General features: G+C 45.0%; 1 protein-coding gene across 2 annotated transcripts in view; it reads right to left on the bottom strand.

The window, feature by feature from the left end:
* Window positions 1-2,768: 2,768 nt before the first annotated feature.
* The window catches only part of LGI2 (leucine rich repeat LGI family member 2), a 34,044-nt gene continuing 20,566 nt past the window's right edge, over window positions 2,769-16,246 (bottom strand). For both annotated transcript variants that reach the window (XM_020897591.2, XM_070452079.1), the window contains exon 8: window positions 2,769-9,023. In XM_020897591.2, the coding sequence (XP_020753250.1) occupies window positions 8,206-9,023 (818 nt within the window). In that variant the 3' untranslated portion in view covers window positions 2,769-8,205. The remainder of the gene's footprint in view (window positions 9,024-16,246) is intronic.

The following is a 16,246-nucleotide window of genomic DNA, read 5'->3' as shown; positions in this document are numbered from 1 at the left end:
CACGGAGAGAGGAGCCTGGTGGATTACCATCCAAGAGGTCACAAAGAGTCAGACATGACTGAGATCATGTCTATATGAATTTTAAGAGGAAACAAATATTCAGTCCACAGCAGTTAGTGAGAGTTACCTCAAAGCCCAAGAGTTGACAAGGATGTCTCTGAGGTATCCTGGATGGCTTTCAGAGCACTGCTATCCTGCTCTAGGTCAGTCACAGCCAACAAGCCACACTGTCACTAACACTTCTTCTTGAAAGTGGTTAAGGAAGTTAAGGCAATTGCATTCCTCTTCCATACTCAATGCTTAGTCAAGTTACTTAAGTTGCCCAGTCGTGTCCAACTCCTTGTGACCCCATGGACTGCAGCACGCCAGGCTTCTCTGTCCCTCACCAACTCTCAGAGCCCACTCAAACTCATGTCCATTGAGTCAGTGATGCCATCCAACCATCTCATCCTCTGTCATCCCCTTCTCTTCCCATCTTCAATTTTTCCCAGGATCAGGGTCTTTTCAAATGAGTCAGTTTTTCACATCAGGTGGCCAAAGTATTGGAGTTTCAGCTTCAACATCAGTCCCTCCAATGAACACCCAGGACTGATCTTTAGGATGGACTGGTTGGATCTCCTTGCAGTCCAAGGGACTCTCAAGAGTCTTCTCCAACACCACAGTTCAAAAGCATCAATTCTTTGGCATTCAGCTTTCTTTATAGTCCAACTCTCACATCCATACATGCCTACTGGAAAAACCATAGCTTTGACTATACCAGACCTTTATCAGCAAAGTAATGTCTCTGCTTTTTAATATGCTATCTAGGTTGGTCATAGCTTTTCTTTCAAGGACCAAGTGTCTTTTAGTCAGTTCTTAGTTAAGACATTGCTCAAATACCTTCAAGTAACAGCCATTGGTTTTTTAGCTCAACCGAATATTTTCTCCTTTTAATTTTAATATAGATGTTTCCTCAGGAAATGTATATTAACCTAGTCAAGCACTATTTGTGGAAATGACACCTGTCATTTATACAATGTGTATGTGTATTTATGTGCATGTTGGGGGGTATGGTAATGTGGTGGGTGGCTTGTGGGGGTTTAATACACGTGGTACATATTTGTATGTACGTATCTGGTGTGGCATGGTGTGTGATGTGTTTATATGTTGCATGTGCTTGTGTGTGTGTGTGTGGTGTGGTATGTGTGTAGGGGGGTATGGCATGGGTATACGCTGGTTTCAAAACTTCCTCAAATTAATGGATTCATTTGGCAATAATCTCATGGGCACATGGTCAGGACCAGGCAATTTGTATGGAGCATTTTAGTTCTAAGATGAAATGCACTGAGAGATTGGGATGAATGAGCTTCTGACTTGCAGATTTAGAGAAAATCATTTCTTCCATGCACTTCCCTACAAATACCACACAGGAACCAGGAAAAGAAACGAGGGCCTTCTCCCCTCTATCCTGGTCAAGAGTTCTTGCCCTGGCCTGAAGTGACCTTTTTTCCTACGACTATATCATCTATGTTCATAGCTCATGTTGGACTGGAACGTACTGGTCAAGTTTGTCTATGACTAGTGTCTACCATGATCAGGGGGCATCCATTCTGTTTGGTTGGCACTGTAAGGTGATCTGTCTCCAGGGGTTATATTCTTCATAATCCCCTCCCTGTGAGTAATGGGGACTTGTGCCCTGCTTCAAACCAATAGAACAAGGCAAAGGTGACAGGACATCAGGTCCAAGATTCTTGATGACAATGAAGAAGCCAAAGGTTCATGCTGTGAGGAGACCTATGGTGAAGGTTGGTGGCATGGAACTGCGGGGCTGGAAGTGTTCTCATAACCACAGCCAGCAAGAAAACAGGCTCTCAGTCCTATTAGCTCAAGGAAATAAATTCTGCCAACCACCTGAATGAGCTTGAAATCAGATCTTCCCATGAGCCTCCATACAAGAACGCAGTCTGGCTGATACCTTGACTGCAGCCTCATGACACCCTAAGCAGAGGCCCAGGTGAGCAATGCCAGGACTTCTGATCCATGGGAACTGGAAGCCGACAAACGTGTTTCTTTTTAAGATGTGGTCATCATCTGGTCCCATCTGTGCTCAGTCTTGTCCAACTCTTCATAATCCTTTGGACTGTAGCTCGCCAGGCTCCTCTGTTCATAGAATTTTCTGGACAAGAATACTGGAGTGGGTTGCCATTTCCTTCTCCAGGTGATCTTCCTGACCCAGGGATTGAACCTGCAACTCCTGTGTCTCCTGCATTGCAGGCAAATTCTTTACCTGCTGAGCCATTGGGTGTGGTCATATATCAAACTAATTCAGGGCATACACCATACCAACAGTTAATTTAGTTGTCATCCCTCCTTGTCCCATTCACTGCACAATGAGTCATACATTGCATTGCAGAATATTCCCTAGACTCCGTGTTGTAATTATGAAAGTGAAAGAAAGTGAAGTCGCTCAATCATGTCCGACTCTTTGCGACCCCGTGGACTGTAGCCCACCAGGCTCCTCTGTCCATGGGATTCTCCAAGCAAGAATACTGGAGTGGGTTGCCAGTTCCTTCTCCAGGGGATCCTTACAACCCAGGGATCGAACCCAGGTCTCCGGCATTGCGGGCAGACGCTTTAACCTCTGAGCCACCAGGTTGTAATTATAGTTTAATACAATTACGACTTTTCCTCTTCACTTGATTCTTAGTACCACAAGAGCAAGAACTCTGTTCTACTTTTTAGAAAGCCCCCCAGTGTATGAAAGTATCTAACACACAAGGGACACAGTATAGTGATTGGAGGCTTTGACCCTTTATTTGTTCAATTAAACCAAGGGGCTCTTAAAGACATAGGTAGAGGGGACAAACTTTGAAGGCATGATTAATGGGTACCCACTTAGGTCTCAGACATGCAGAGAACAAATCAAAAGCCTTCAAGTTGATCGTGGTTCAACCCAGCCAGCGGGATCTTGTAACATCATCTCCTTCTCACCAGCAAAATCAGAAAATACCCAAACATCCCTAGACTTCTTTGTCAATCTGTCAAGATTATGATTCTGCAGATCCGGCAGAAGGCAGAAGTGTGGCTGTAAAAGTTCTTTGTGGCTTTTAAGTTTGCAAGTAGAAGAAGCAAGAGGCCCCTGCTGTGCCCTCTTCCATTTCAAAGAGGAGGAAGCCACCAGGAGAATGGATACACACTACCCTTCCTCAGGAGCCCACTGTGGGCAGCCCTTCAACTCTGACTCAAGTGGGCGTATCCAGATTCAAGCAGACCAGAAATCCAAGCCATATTAGGCAGGGCTACTTTTTATTCATAGGCTTACAGAACATGTTGAATTAAGAGGCACATCATTCAGTAAGTCTATTTGCCAATAAGAGCTAAATGTATATTCAGCCTTAAAATTCATCCATGGTAGCCTGCATTATAGATTGCAAAATTTGCTTTCATATACATATAAACTATTCCTATTTGATTTAAGTTATGTATTTAAAATCCATAAAATGATGCCAGATGGCATACTGGCCAATTTTACCACAGTTCTTATATATTCCTGATAAGTTGAAGAGATGGGTAGAGAATGCATAGTTTCCTACTAGAAAAAGGCAGATTCTGATACAAGCAGTGGAAGTGTCGGGACAAGAGTACCTCAGTGTAGAGCTAAGTAGTTTTATAACATAACTCTCATTTTAATTAGCATTACAACTGGTTCCCTTCTTTAATAATTGGGATACTGTTAAATTTGCCTGGTCTTTTCACCCTCCATTTGTCTGGCTGAGGCAAAGAAAACCATTATTACTTTTCCTTTTCTTCCAGTTTATTTCTACTTTCCCAAAAGCATTTCTTTCATAGCCATCTGCCCTGCCTTTCTGCCTATCCCAGTGTCCCCAACTCTGGGTCACTTTGCTCACTGCATCAGCACCTAGATTATAGCAGCCCACTTCAGAATCCAGTTTAACAGAATTTTTCACCACACTCTAATTAAAGAATTCTCTTTCAAAACTGTGATCGTGGGGCTGTTACCTCTGCAGAAGAATGAGGAAGCTGGCTAAAGAGCTTTTCTTTGGATGGCATGCAAATAAGACTCCCCTCCCGCAGACCTTCATGTCTCTTTCATTATACCCCAGGTTGGAGAAATTTCCATTGTGAGTGTTCCTGGCAGCCAAACCTCCAGCATCCCATGCTGATTTCTTGCCTAAAAATATACAGCCTCTCACTCCATGGGGAAGAAAAATGCAACACTGCCATTTCCAGCATGCTCCCCAAAGGTTGGTGATGGCCCGGGAGCAATTCATCATTATTCGTGCATTGGAGGTTTTGGCATTTCCCTCATGGAACTCTTCCTGTTTATCCTATGGACATTGTGATAAGAACCATATGTGTCTTAACTTTAACGCCTCCCCCCCCATAGCTAACAGGGGAAGGGGCGGGGTGGGGGGGGGGGAGGAACTATCATGCTAGCTAAAAACCCTCCTAAGAACAGAAAATTATCTGTGATTTCTGGCAGATTTTTTAAAGAGTCTTGCATATAACTGCAGTTCTGTAGTGTTTAATTATTAAATGGACCGATTGATTGAATGGTGTCTGTTTAGGACGATTTTTCCTCTGTCTATGCACATTTTGTTGCATTTTTTATTTTATCTCAAGGTGCTGCTATAGTCAAAATCGGGATAAAAAGTCTTTACTGGGAGGGCATGGCAGTGTCATAGAAAGAGAACATAAAGTCTGCTGCTCAGAGGAAAGCTCTAGCTTTGTCACTCACAACTGGATAATCTTGAGCAGGAATTGACTTAAGATTGTCTGTGTCTACTTCTTTCTCTGAAATTAGAATAGTATCTGCCCTCCAGTATGCCTTCAAAAACTGAAAAACTGAGATGAACACAATTGTGTATTGGAAAAACAAAGTTTTCCCCAAATGCAGGGTGGCCTTTTCACCCATTATGCTAGGTAAAAACACTCCTTAGAACAGAAAATTATTTGTAACTTCTGGCAGAATTACAAGGGTCTTGCATGTAATAGCAGTTCTGTAGCTTTTAGTTGTTAATCATGTTCCTGAGAACACCATGATATTCATACCTAAGGTTTGTTTTCAGAGTGTTTGTGAGAGATCTATTCCTGACCCCATGGAGTTTGGGGACAAGTCCTCTCCCTTTAAGGCTGTGTGGCTTGGCCACATGGTCATACAGAGGGATTTGATCTGGGTGCCTAGACACCAAGATTACAAAGAAGAAAGAAACTGCGAAGATGATCATCACCAGTGGGTGATGGAGAGGCATGGAGAAGCCAGGGCAACGTCTTCTAAGACCAGCCCCACAGGGGAGGGGCCCACATGTTTCTCTGCGTTGGGTTTTTGTTGTTGTTGTTGTTTGGGGCTTTTCTATTTGTTTTGGTTTTTTACTTCCATTATTACTGGAAGAAAGCTTCTTGCAGGAATTGTTTCTTAGGGTTCTTTGGAGGGAGCAGTAAGATTAATGAAGCAAAGCTTCCACAGCCTCGTGCCAAGAACATCTATGCTGTTTTGGTAAGTCGGCCAGAACAAATACTTCGTCCCTCGGCACAGGGACTCTGTAGACTGAAGACTCCCATCTTGTCTACGGTTTTTATAAAAGGAAAACTGATTGCCACTGATGAGTGTCCCACCCTTTCACCCCCACACCCCTCCTCACTACCAGTTGCTTTAGATTTTCCTTTCACCCTCCAATGTCCCATCTGGACTCAGCAAGTCTCCCCCAACCCCCAGCCCCATCCCTTTTGCTTCCTGGGTTTTCCAGACTCCAGGCGATGGTTCCCAGTGTGGTGAGGGCAGAGGGTGGCCCCCAACTCCACCCTGAAAGGCAAGGCTGAGAAGGTGGTCAGTGCTCTGAGGAGGCAGCAATGGAGAAGATGCCCCGTTGCCTCCTCTACCAGCAGCTGGAATCAGGAACATCACTTTGACCTGGTGCAAACGCTGGGACGGTCTACATGTCTCCTGCACTTCTTGTCAAGTGCCTGCTTTTCTCCCAGGCTCGTCTGGGGGATTCCAGGTGCCAGAAAGCATAGCCAGTCCATCCTGACAGCTGGGGGGAAAGGCAGAGCGGTCCCACTTGCAGCCTCTGATGTGAGGATTTGGGTTTGTAGTTGTTTAGTTGCTAAGTCGTGTCCAACTCTTTGCGACCCCATGGACTGTAGCCCGCCGGGCTCCCCGTCCATGGGATTCTCCAGGCAAGAATACTGGAGTGGGTTGCCATTTCCTCCTCCAGGGGTCTTCCTGACCCAGGGATTGAACCCATATCTCCTGCATTGGCAGGCAGATTCTTTACCACTGAGCCACCTAGAGAGCCTGAGGATCTGATATTTGTAGTCAATTCAAATAAACCAGGAAGGCAAAAACACAGAAGAATGATTTGTGCTTAAAAATGAAAACAAGCCACTTTTTCCCCTGTTCACTCATGTTTAGTAGGAAAGTTTGGAGCAGCAACGCTACTGTGTGTGGGTGAGCTGGGCTGGAAGCCCTGAGCCTGCAGTCCCAGAACGTCCCCAAGAGAGCTGCTGTGACCCTGGGCATCGTTCTCTAAGTGCTATTTATTGCCTCGATCTGCATTGCTCAAAGTTTGGAAACAACAAACACATTCATATTTGTGACAAAACATCTACCTACTCATGACTTGGCAAACAATCATTAAAAAACAGCAATACAGTAGAAGATGAGTGTGCTACTTTCGCAGCCAGAAGAGAACTGGCTGGAGAACCACCCCTGAAAGCTTCCACTTCACATACTCTGAAGAGAACCCCATAGCCAGGCAGACTATCCACTGGGACCTCCTACAAAACCAGACCCCATGAGCTGCCCACACTGTCCAGACCAGAGAGGTCACCGTGTCCCCTGAGTGTGGATGGGGATTCACGGTGTCTGGCTCCAAACCTGGTCCCTCTGGATCAGCCTGAGACCCCCACCCACCAGAGCCCAGCCTGTACAGGGTGAGCCCTTGCCGGCACATGACCCCATGTGAGGCTGTGGGTTTCCGCTGCTAATGGGCTGGGAGAGGAAGGGACACTGCCACCATGAATACCGGGGCTCTGTAGTTTGATGGAGCAGCACCTTCAGAAGGACTGGACTGGCGGCAGAAGTACCAGCAAACAGATCAAGCAGGACTGGAACAGGAGCAGGGGGGTAGGCAGAGAGGCAGGGAGGTAGGCAGTATTTCAATTACTTGACATACTAAGTTGCCCAGAGGGCAAAACATGCATCCATCACAGACTCATCTCTAGGTTTCAAAGAATGTTGAGAGTTGTACAAAACCCTTTTTGACTCCACAAAATCTGACTTCAAAAACTCTACCAGATGCTCATCAGATGAAAATACCTGTTCTATTGCTCTCGGACAGAATAAAAAGCACCACTCAGTCGTTGGCCTGTCTGCAGGTTACCCACACACTCAAAGGACGGGCCCAGAGAAGCACATGAGTCATGGAGAGCATTAAATGAGCTCGACTGTGCTGGCCACTGTGGGGGTCAGCTTTGAACCACAAGTAGAGCGGGAATCACCTTCGTCTCACTTCTGAGCCCGCAGCCTGTGATGGACCACTATGTATGTCAGCAGAATACTTTCTTTGTAGCAGAGAAAGCAATGTTAAACCTTATTTTGTTAACACACCCATGATGAAGATCCATCTTTAGGAACCAAAGAAATAATCAAGGCTCTGCTATTAGGGGGGATTCAGGAAACTGGAAAGGCTCAAAATAGCACTGCTGAGTTGTTATCAGATTTTAAACTGATCATCAGCAATTCTTTTCTGCTGTCTCTGATTTTTTTAAGCATTCCTACCCAATAGACTGCTACAATGGAATGAGGAGGGCCCAAAGTGTGTTTGGTCTTTTTGTTTGTTTGTTTTTATTCCATTATAAGAGCGGTCCCAACTTATCGAGTTTTCTCCTTCCTCATTAAAAAGAAAAAAAAAAGCTTATTACTTCCCTAGATGGTAAGAGTTAATGCTGTACTCTTTCCTCAGTAATTACAGGCTTTAGGACGTCTTTTTAAGTGGGAGAATGAACGTGTCATGCAGTTAGCCAATAAATGCAATCCCTGATTAAAATATGAGTTCTAAAAGTTTGCAAACTTCTAACTATTTCCCTAATGCATTTTCAGTTTCAGAGATGTGAACCTGGCTTCTTTCCTCCCCCCGCCCCCACCCTCAGTTCTTTCATGTAAGAGCTAAAGCTACGTGTCTTTTAACTTCACCAATCATACCCTCACAAACTTAAGTCGACAACTATGTGTTCAAAAATCTTTGTTTTCCCTTTGAAACTGGATGCGAAAAAGAAATCTCTCCTGTCAGTGGAGACGGCTGTGAAGGAACGAGGCGCCTGCACATAAATCTCCTTAAATTTTTTGAAGAACTGCTTCTCTTTATCCCACTGGTATATCTGGGAGAACGTGTAGTCGCTCCCCAGGGCCAGGTAGTGATTCTCTTTAAAAGAAAAGGGCTGCAGGGTCATGGCCCCCCGGGAGGGCAGAGCCTGGATCTCCACGAACTGCTTGCTGTTCCATCTCATGACCCTGGAGTCCCCGATGAAGCGCGTGAGGGAGAGGTAGAGGGCGTTCTGCATCCGGAAGCTCTTTACAGCCAGCACATCCTCCATGTTGGGGATGTCACTGTGGGGGACAAACTTCTTGGAACTCTTATTCCACTGGAGGATGATGGGGACCTGGGAGCGGCTGGACAGGATCAGGTGTGACTTCCCGTCTATGTCCACAAACTCAGCATCCGTGTCCCTGAACCACTCATGCAGGGACTGGTACGAGTAGAATCCTTTGCTGTTCCATTTGTACACGGTGGACAGGCCGGCTTTGGAGCTGTCGGCGATGACGAAGAACGTCTCGTCCTCGATCTGAAACAGCTCGATGTCGTTGGGCTTGGAAATGCGAGAGACCTCTATGTCTTGGAATTTGACAAACTTGGTCCAGCTCTCGTCGTATCTGTAAATGTGAGAGCCGCCGAAGAGCTGGGCCACCACCACAAAGACCTGCTCGTCGATGAGGATGGCCTTGCAGCCCACGATGGACTGACCTGTGCCCCAGGAGAGGAGAGAGGGGGGTTAGGACCGCCACTGCCAGACACTCCTGCCCAGAGTCAGAGGAGGACAGATGTTCTATGACACCACTTCCACCTGAGTCTAAAAATAGTACGAGTAAACTTATTTACAAAACAGAAACAGAAGAAACACAGGCAGCAAACTTACGGTTACCAAAGGAGAAAGTGGGGAGGGATAAATTAGGAGTATGGGGTTATCAGGTACACACTACTGTATATGAAATAGACCTACTGTATAGCAGAAGGAACTATGGTCACTGTCTTATAATAATCTATAATGGAAAATAAACTGAAATATATGCATATGTATATAAAATGGAATCACTTTGCTTTATACCTGAAACTAACACAATATTGTAAACCAACTATAGTTCAATTAAAAAAAAAAGAAATAACAAACAACAATGAAGAGAGTAAATATTTATGTAAATCTAAACTATATAAAACAAGAGTTTCTTAAGGTAAATCAACTGTATTAAATAATAACATATTAATCAGAATATTTTGAGTTTAATAAAGAGGATGAAAAGGATAAATAATTATGTAAATCTAACTGGTATTTAAAAATTGGTAACTAATAAAGTCTTTAGGTAAATTTAAAAAAAATGCTCATCTATGCTGAAACTGGTACTCTTGTGAACATGTGGCCATTGTGGAAAAAAGTATGGCAGTTTTCAGAAATCTTAAAAGAATTACCATATGATCCAGGAATTCCACTTCTGGGTTTAAACCCAAAGAATTGAAAGCAGGGTCTTGAGGAACACCATGTTCACAGAAGCATCATTCACAATAGTGAAAAGGTGGAAACAATCCAAGTGTCCATTGATGGATGAATAGATAAACAAAGTGTGGTATATACACATCATGGAATACTGTACCACCTTAAAAAGGAAGAAAATTCTGACACATGCGGCGTCATGGATGAATGTTGAAGACGTTAGGCTAACTGATGTAAGTGGTCACAAAAAGGCAAATAGTGCCTGATTCCACTCATGTGAGGTCCCTAAAGGAGTCAGTAGACAGAGAAAGCGGAAGGGTGGTACCCAGGGCCTGAGAGCAGGAGAGAAAGAGGAGTTACGGTTTAATAGGCACAGGGTTCAGTTTTTCAAGATGAATTCTGGGGGTCGATGCATGCCTTGGACAGCACACAAACATAGTTAAGATGGTAAATTTTATGTCATGGATATTTTCCCACAATTACAAAAATAGTTTAGATATATCTTCGTAGAAATAGGTAAGTGTTGGTCACCTTGGCCTCTGGTGTCTTTAGAGGTAGGTACATAATTCAGGAAATTCACTAAGACACAAATTGTCTGCATGCTATTCCTAGCTCCACGAGTCAGAATGAAGCAATTAAATGGGTTTCTTCTCTTGAGGGTTAAAACGCTAGGAATCAGGACTTAGAGGCGACTTTATAGCGACTGCCCAGAGCAGGTGCTGCAGGAATACCTGCTGATGAGCCACTATCTGAATGATCCAACTCTGGCAGCACCAAACCAGAACTTTGCAGGAAAAGAGGAACCTTTTCAGTCATGACTCCTCTGTCTGGGTCAGCTCCCACCATCCTCTCCCAGTCTGCACCCAGAGTCTCCCCCAAAGTCTTCCCATTCCAGCCAGAGAACAATAGCACCACCCACATCTCAAACAGTACTGACCCTCCATCTAGGTCATTCAATTAAAAGTTGTTTCTTTCCCCTTATTTCCTAGGCAATTTGGACCAAAGTGAATTTTGTCTGTAAATTACAAGGATAATTACCCAATTTCTACTCTTAGTATTAACTTTGGGGGAACATGGTGACTGATTCATAGGGTGGTATTTACTTTTCTCTTCCATTGCTTTGGCTTCCCTGCAAGAACCTGGTCCCTTTCCTTTGTTGAAAACTAACTTTTTAAAGTTCATTAAAGCAAATTTTGAAAATAATAATAGGTAACACTTATAAAGGCACTATTCTAAGTCCTTTACATGCTTATTATATACTTAGTATATACCTACTGAATCCTTACCACAGTCTTATGAAGCTGGTACTCTTATTACCATCACCATGATCCTCATTTTATCAAGGCATAGAGAAGTTCAGTAACTTATATAAGGTCACACAGCTATTATACAATGTGGTAGAGTCTGAGACTCAAATCCAGGGAGTCTCATTCCAGTCTACACTCCACCACCAATGTACCAAAAAGCACAAAGAAGGAAATTTAAAAAAAAATCACTTGAACTGAAAATGCTGAAATAACACTTAATATCTTGATATAGTTTTTTAATTGCCAATCTCTGCACATACTCAAAGGTGCTTTTTAAAAATAGACTTGGGCAAGAGTAACCTAGAAACTTACATTATCATGTGTAAAATAGACAGCCAATGAGAATTTGCTGCATGGCTCAGGAAAATCAAACAGGGGCTCTGTATCACCCTAGAGGGGTGTGTTGTGGCGGGAAATGGGAGGGAACTTCAAGAGGGAGGGGCTATATCTATACCTATGGCTGATTCATGTTAAGGTTTGACAGAAAACAACAAAATCCTGTACATCAATTATACTTCAATAAAAAAATAAATTAAAAAAGAAAAGAAATGGGAAAAAAATAGATATGCACTTACAGTATACACGGACTTTTTATAGGTTACTTTTCCCCCTGACCATTATGTTGTGAACATTTTCCCACATTATTGCATTTTCTACAACTTAAATTTTAACACTACATCAGAGGGTAAAGCGTCTGTCTGCAATGCAGGAGACCTGGGTTCGATCCCTGGGTTGGGAAGATCCCCTGGAGAAGGAAATGGCAACCCACTCCAGTATTCTTGCCTGGAAAATCCCATGGACAGCGGAGCCTGGTAGGCTACCATCCATGGGGTTGCAAAGAGTTGGACACAACTGAGCAACTTCACTAATATTCCACTGCATGGAGACACCACATTTTACTTAACTAATTCCCTACTGTTGGACACTGCAGTTATTTCCAGTTTTTCATGATTGTAAATACTACGTTTCCCTGTAGGGAAATCTGTTTTTGAAGACCATCTGGCAGTGGAGAGATTGCAGAGCAGACGTTGTGCACATTTTTAAGACTTCTGAGTTTAAACTACTAAACCGCTTCTCAGAAATGTTCTGACTCCCACCTGCCAACACTAATTGAGGTGCATGCTCCTTGTCCCCCTGAGGCCTTGGCTACAGAGGTCCCTGCTCTGCTGGTCTCAGCAGAGGGGCCCCGTGAGACAGAAAGAATTCCTTTCTTGGAGATGCTCCATACCTCTGTCAGGGGTAGCATATGACGTAGCTAGTGTAGTTTCAACAGCAGCAGAAATCATGTGTGTGGGTGTGTATTTTAATCTAGGAGGAGAGATGCTGCAACATATTTAGTGGGCAGAAATCAAAAGGCAAACGAAATTAACCCAAAACAGGAGAGGTGAGAAGATATGTAGAAAGAAGAAGAAGAGATAAGGAGCAAAGCCGGGGGTGGGGGTCATGACCCTGGGTCTCCCTCACCTACTAGAAGACAGATGTCCCTTTTGCATGATGCTCAGCAGGGCCATGGAGGAGGAAGCATGTGTCCCTCCCATTCCTTGGAGCCCCAGACTTGCCAGGCAAGAAAGGAGAAAAGGCTGCCCAGCCCTTGCTAACTCTGGAATCACCCTGTGATCAAACAAGATGATAAATGAGGCATGCACGGCCCTGAGAGGGGTGAACGGTCCACATTTGCCTCGGTCTGGTTCAAGGCAAGTGGTTCAGGGCTGTGCCCTGGCTCACCCACTTGTCGTATGCCCAGCTTGTGTGAGCTACAGAGCTTTCCTCCACACCAGGCTGAATTCTAGTGAGTCACACTCCTTCCTCCAAAGAGCGACTGACCCTCTTGCTTCTGTAACCACCCTTCTCCCCTGCCTCCCTCAGGCCATTGCCTGCTGGTCCTGGCATTCTTACACTTATGAAAGTTGTAGAGATATTTTTACTGAAGTCAAAGAGTTAGGGTCTATGGGGGAAGGAGAGCTGCTTCCTGTTGTTGTTTTTTTCACTATAAAATACAGACAATAACTACACACTACGAGGCTGTGTGATTGAGGTAAGAAACGATTTATGAATCACTGAGCACATAAATATGAGCTGCCTTCCTCTAAGTGAAAAATTATGTGACAGTGAATGCTATTTGTGTTTAATGGAAATTCATGTATTAAGAGAGCAGAGAGAACAGATAACTCATTCCAATAAGGTAATCAAGGAACGCTCCCTGTAGGAGGCTGCATTTGAGCCTGGAAATGCAGGTAAAGGGAGAAACAAAAGAAAGTGAGGTGGCTGAATTGTAGGATGTGGTCAGAAATCATTGACAGAAAATTGGCAATATGTGTTTGGAAAAGTGTGTTGGGACCCTGATGTATGAATTCTGTGTGCTTTCATAAATTAAGAAAAGTAAAATATCTGAAGCTGGTGGATCTCCCTAGTGGTGGCAGCAGGAAGGAGAATCACATGTTCATTTTTTATCCACTACTGATATCCAATTGTTAAGAATTTGCTATATGCCAGGCCCCATGCTAAGTGTTATATAAGCTACCCAGTTAAATTCCCATGGGCCCAACACTATGATACCATTTTACAGATGAAATGGGAATTCATGAAATTACTATTTTACAGGTGAAAGAGGCTCATGGAAGTTAAAACTCAGCCAAAGTCACCAGTTAAAAAGATCCAGAGCCAGATTTCTGAAAAAACTGTCATGCTGGCGTTCTTAAGATGAACAAACACAAAGCGTAATGAGCTGTTGTAGCTCATTTCTTGGGCTTGGCTGTAAGGAGGGTTGCCGTGGGCTTTGCGTCCAGCTGCCACCTCTCAGAAGATTCAGACGTCGACCCTGAGAGGCCAAGGAGTCCCCGGAATCCAGCAAGCTCCAGTCCTGGCTCTAGCCTCACCCACTCTGCCCTCACCACTTCCCACCCACCAGCTCTGCCGTCTCTGCCAGGTCACTTGCCTGAATCCTTGCAACAGCGTTTCAACTACTTTCTCCGATTCCACTTTTGTCCCCCTCCCCACACACAGACTACTCTCCACCCAGCAGCTGGACACAGCCTAGCATTCTGTAGCAGGCACCCAAATCTTCCGTGGAGACTGGCTGATGGCTGCACAAAATCCTCCATGACTTGGGTAAAAACCCAAGTCCTTGGCAGGACCTGCAAGGCCCTCAGGAGCAGCCCTTCAACCTCTCTGACCTTGTCCCCTGCAACGGCCTGGACCACTCTGTCCAAGCCAAACCAGCCAGCTGCATGTTCATCCAACAGGAAAAATACCCTCCTGCCTCTGGGCATTTGCAATTGCTCTTCCTTCTGTCTGAAATGTTCTCCACCTCCCCCTACCCCTGCTGTCCATGTGCATCAAGCCCTCATGTCCCACAGGTTTTATTCAGACACCTCCTAAATGAAGCCTCTACCAGACACTCTATGTAACATTTCAATCCTTCCACACCTAGCACTTCGTATCTTTCCTCCCTGCAACCTTTTCCCCTCTTAGCATGCTGCCATCTAATGTTTTGTATGTATGACAATTATTTGCCTTTTTTTGTCTCTTTCTCTCTCCACCATTATAATACAAACTCCTTGAGGGTGGAGGTTTTCCTGTGACTTACTCACTGCTATGGCCCCAGCACCTAGACTGGGCTTGGCTCAGAGTAAGTGCTTAAGAAATCTTTAAGTGAACAAATGAATGAACGAATGGCTTGAAGAACCTGATGGTGTGACCTATGCAGTATGTACGAAGGGCAAGTGGAGGGCAGTGTTGTTGCTTCCTACCAAGGCCAAATGGGAGAGGGAAAGGGTGGGATGAGCAGTGACGAACCCTGGGCTCTGCCTTGGAGTGGTTCAACATGCCCGAGCCTCCATCTCTCCATTCATAAAGGTGAGAAGGAAGTCGGCATTAAGAACTGCCTGCACTGTGCCTGGCACTTATCAGTCCTCACATCCACGTGAGGCAAATCTCCTGCCTACTTCACAGATGAGAAAACTGAGGCTCAGCGGCCACGGCTACTTCCTAGCACATAGCAGAGTCAGGAGTAGAACCCACATTCATAGATTTTCAAAACTTGAGCTCTTTATACTTTATACACCTCCTCTCTTTTGAACGAACGGTGCTTGTCCTCTTGTTGTCTCTCTGCTTGTTACTGCAGGGGACCTGCAGTAACGCCTCAAACAGCTATTGTGAGTTCCAGTGAGACTAACCAGCGCCTGGATCCCTGTAAGCCCACAGCCAGTGCCAGCATGAAGCACTGGCATCAGAACTCCTTGCTTGAGGGCACGACTCCATCTGCTCCTACTTCCTCAGGCGGGAGGCAGGAGAGAAGGCAGAGGGGCTGGTTCATTCAGCCCTCACTGATCCTCCAGGTCAGAGAAAAGACACAAGCCAAAAGCCTTGCAGGCAGCAAAGCGAGCCCCTCTCTCGCCCTCCTTTCTCCTCTAACATGGACTGGCTTTGGGTCTGGAGGCCTGGGCTTCCCTCCATCGTGAACCGCAGCACTCACCGGTGCTGAGTCTGCACCTGGAACAAGTAAGGCTGCTCCCCAGGAATGGAGGCTCAGCACCAGCCAGGTGGCATTTTGGAGCATCGAGATGTGCGTCTCACAGAGCTCTCGCCAGGTCAGGTTCATTAGCAGCTCTGCCTCCAGTGGTGAGCGGCTCTCTCCCTGCATCTCTGCACCTGTGGCAAGGCCACCTTGGGCCTGAGAGGTTCCTAGGAGCCTCTGGACCCTGAAATGCTACCTGGACATGCCCTCTCTGCAGCAGCAAGATGCTGCTGCAATCAGACCAGGAATCATGGAAGGAAACCCTCACATGGGGCCACAGTCAATGGTGCTGTTGGTCAAGTCAGTATTATGATCAGGTTGCATTTCAGTAAAAAAAGTCTTTGAAAGATTATTTTGACTTTATCCACTTATTTAAAAAGCAAGTAGATGGTCCATCTTTATTAGCTCTAAGACAGTGGGATTCAATGACAGCACCGAATGAACCACCAAGTATTATCCGAAAGGTTTGAATTTAGGAAGCCATTTATGCTTATTTTGTATGTATTTACTAAAAGGAAGGGCTTCCCAGGTGAATTCACCTGCTAAGGCAGGAGACATAAAAGATCTCTGGGTTTGATCTCTGGGTTAGGAAGATCCCCTGGAGGAGGGCATGGCATCCCACTCCAGTATTCTTGCCTGGAGAATCCCATGGACTGTG

The sequence above is a fragment of the Odocoileus virginianus genome, chromosome 21 (genome assembly GCF_023699985.2).
Source record: "Odocoileus virginianus isolate 20LAN1187 ecotype Illinois chromosome 21, Ovbor_1.2, whole genome shotgun sequence".
NCBI lineage: Eukaryota > Metazoa > Chordata > Mammalia > Artiodactyla > Cervidae > Odocoileus > Odocoileus virginianus.
Note: the sequence above shows the minus strand (reverse complement) of the source record. Positions and strands in the feature narration are given on the sequence as shown.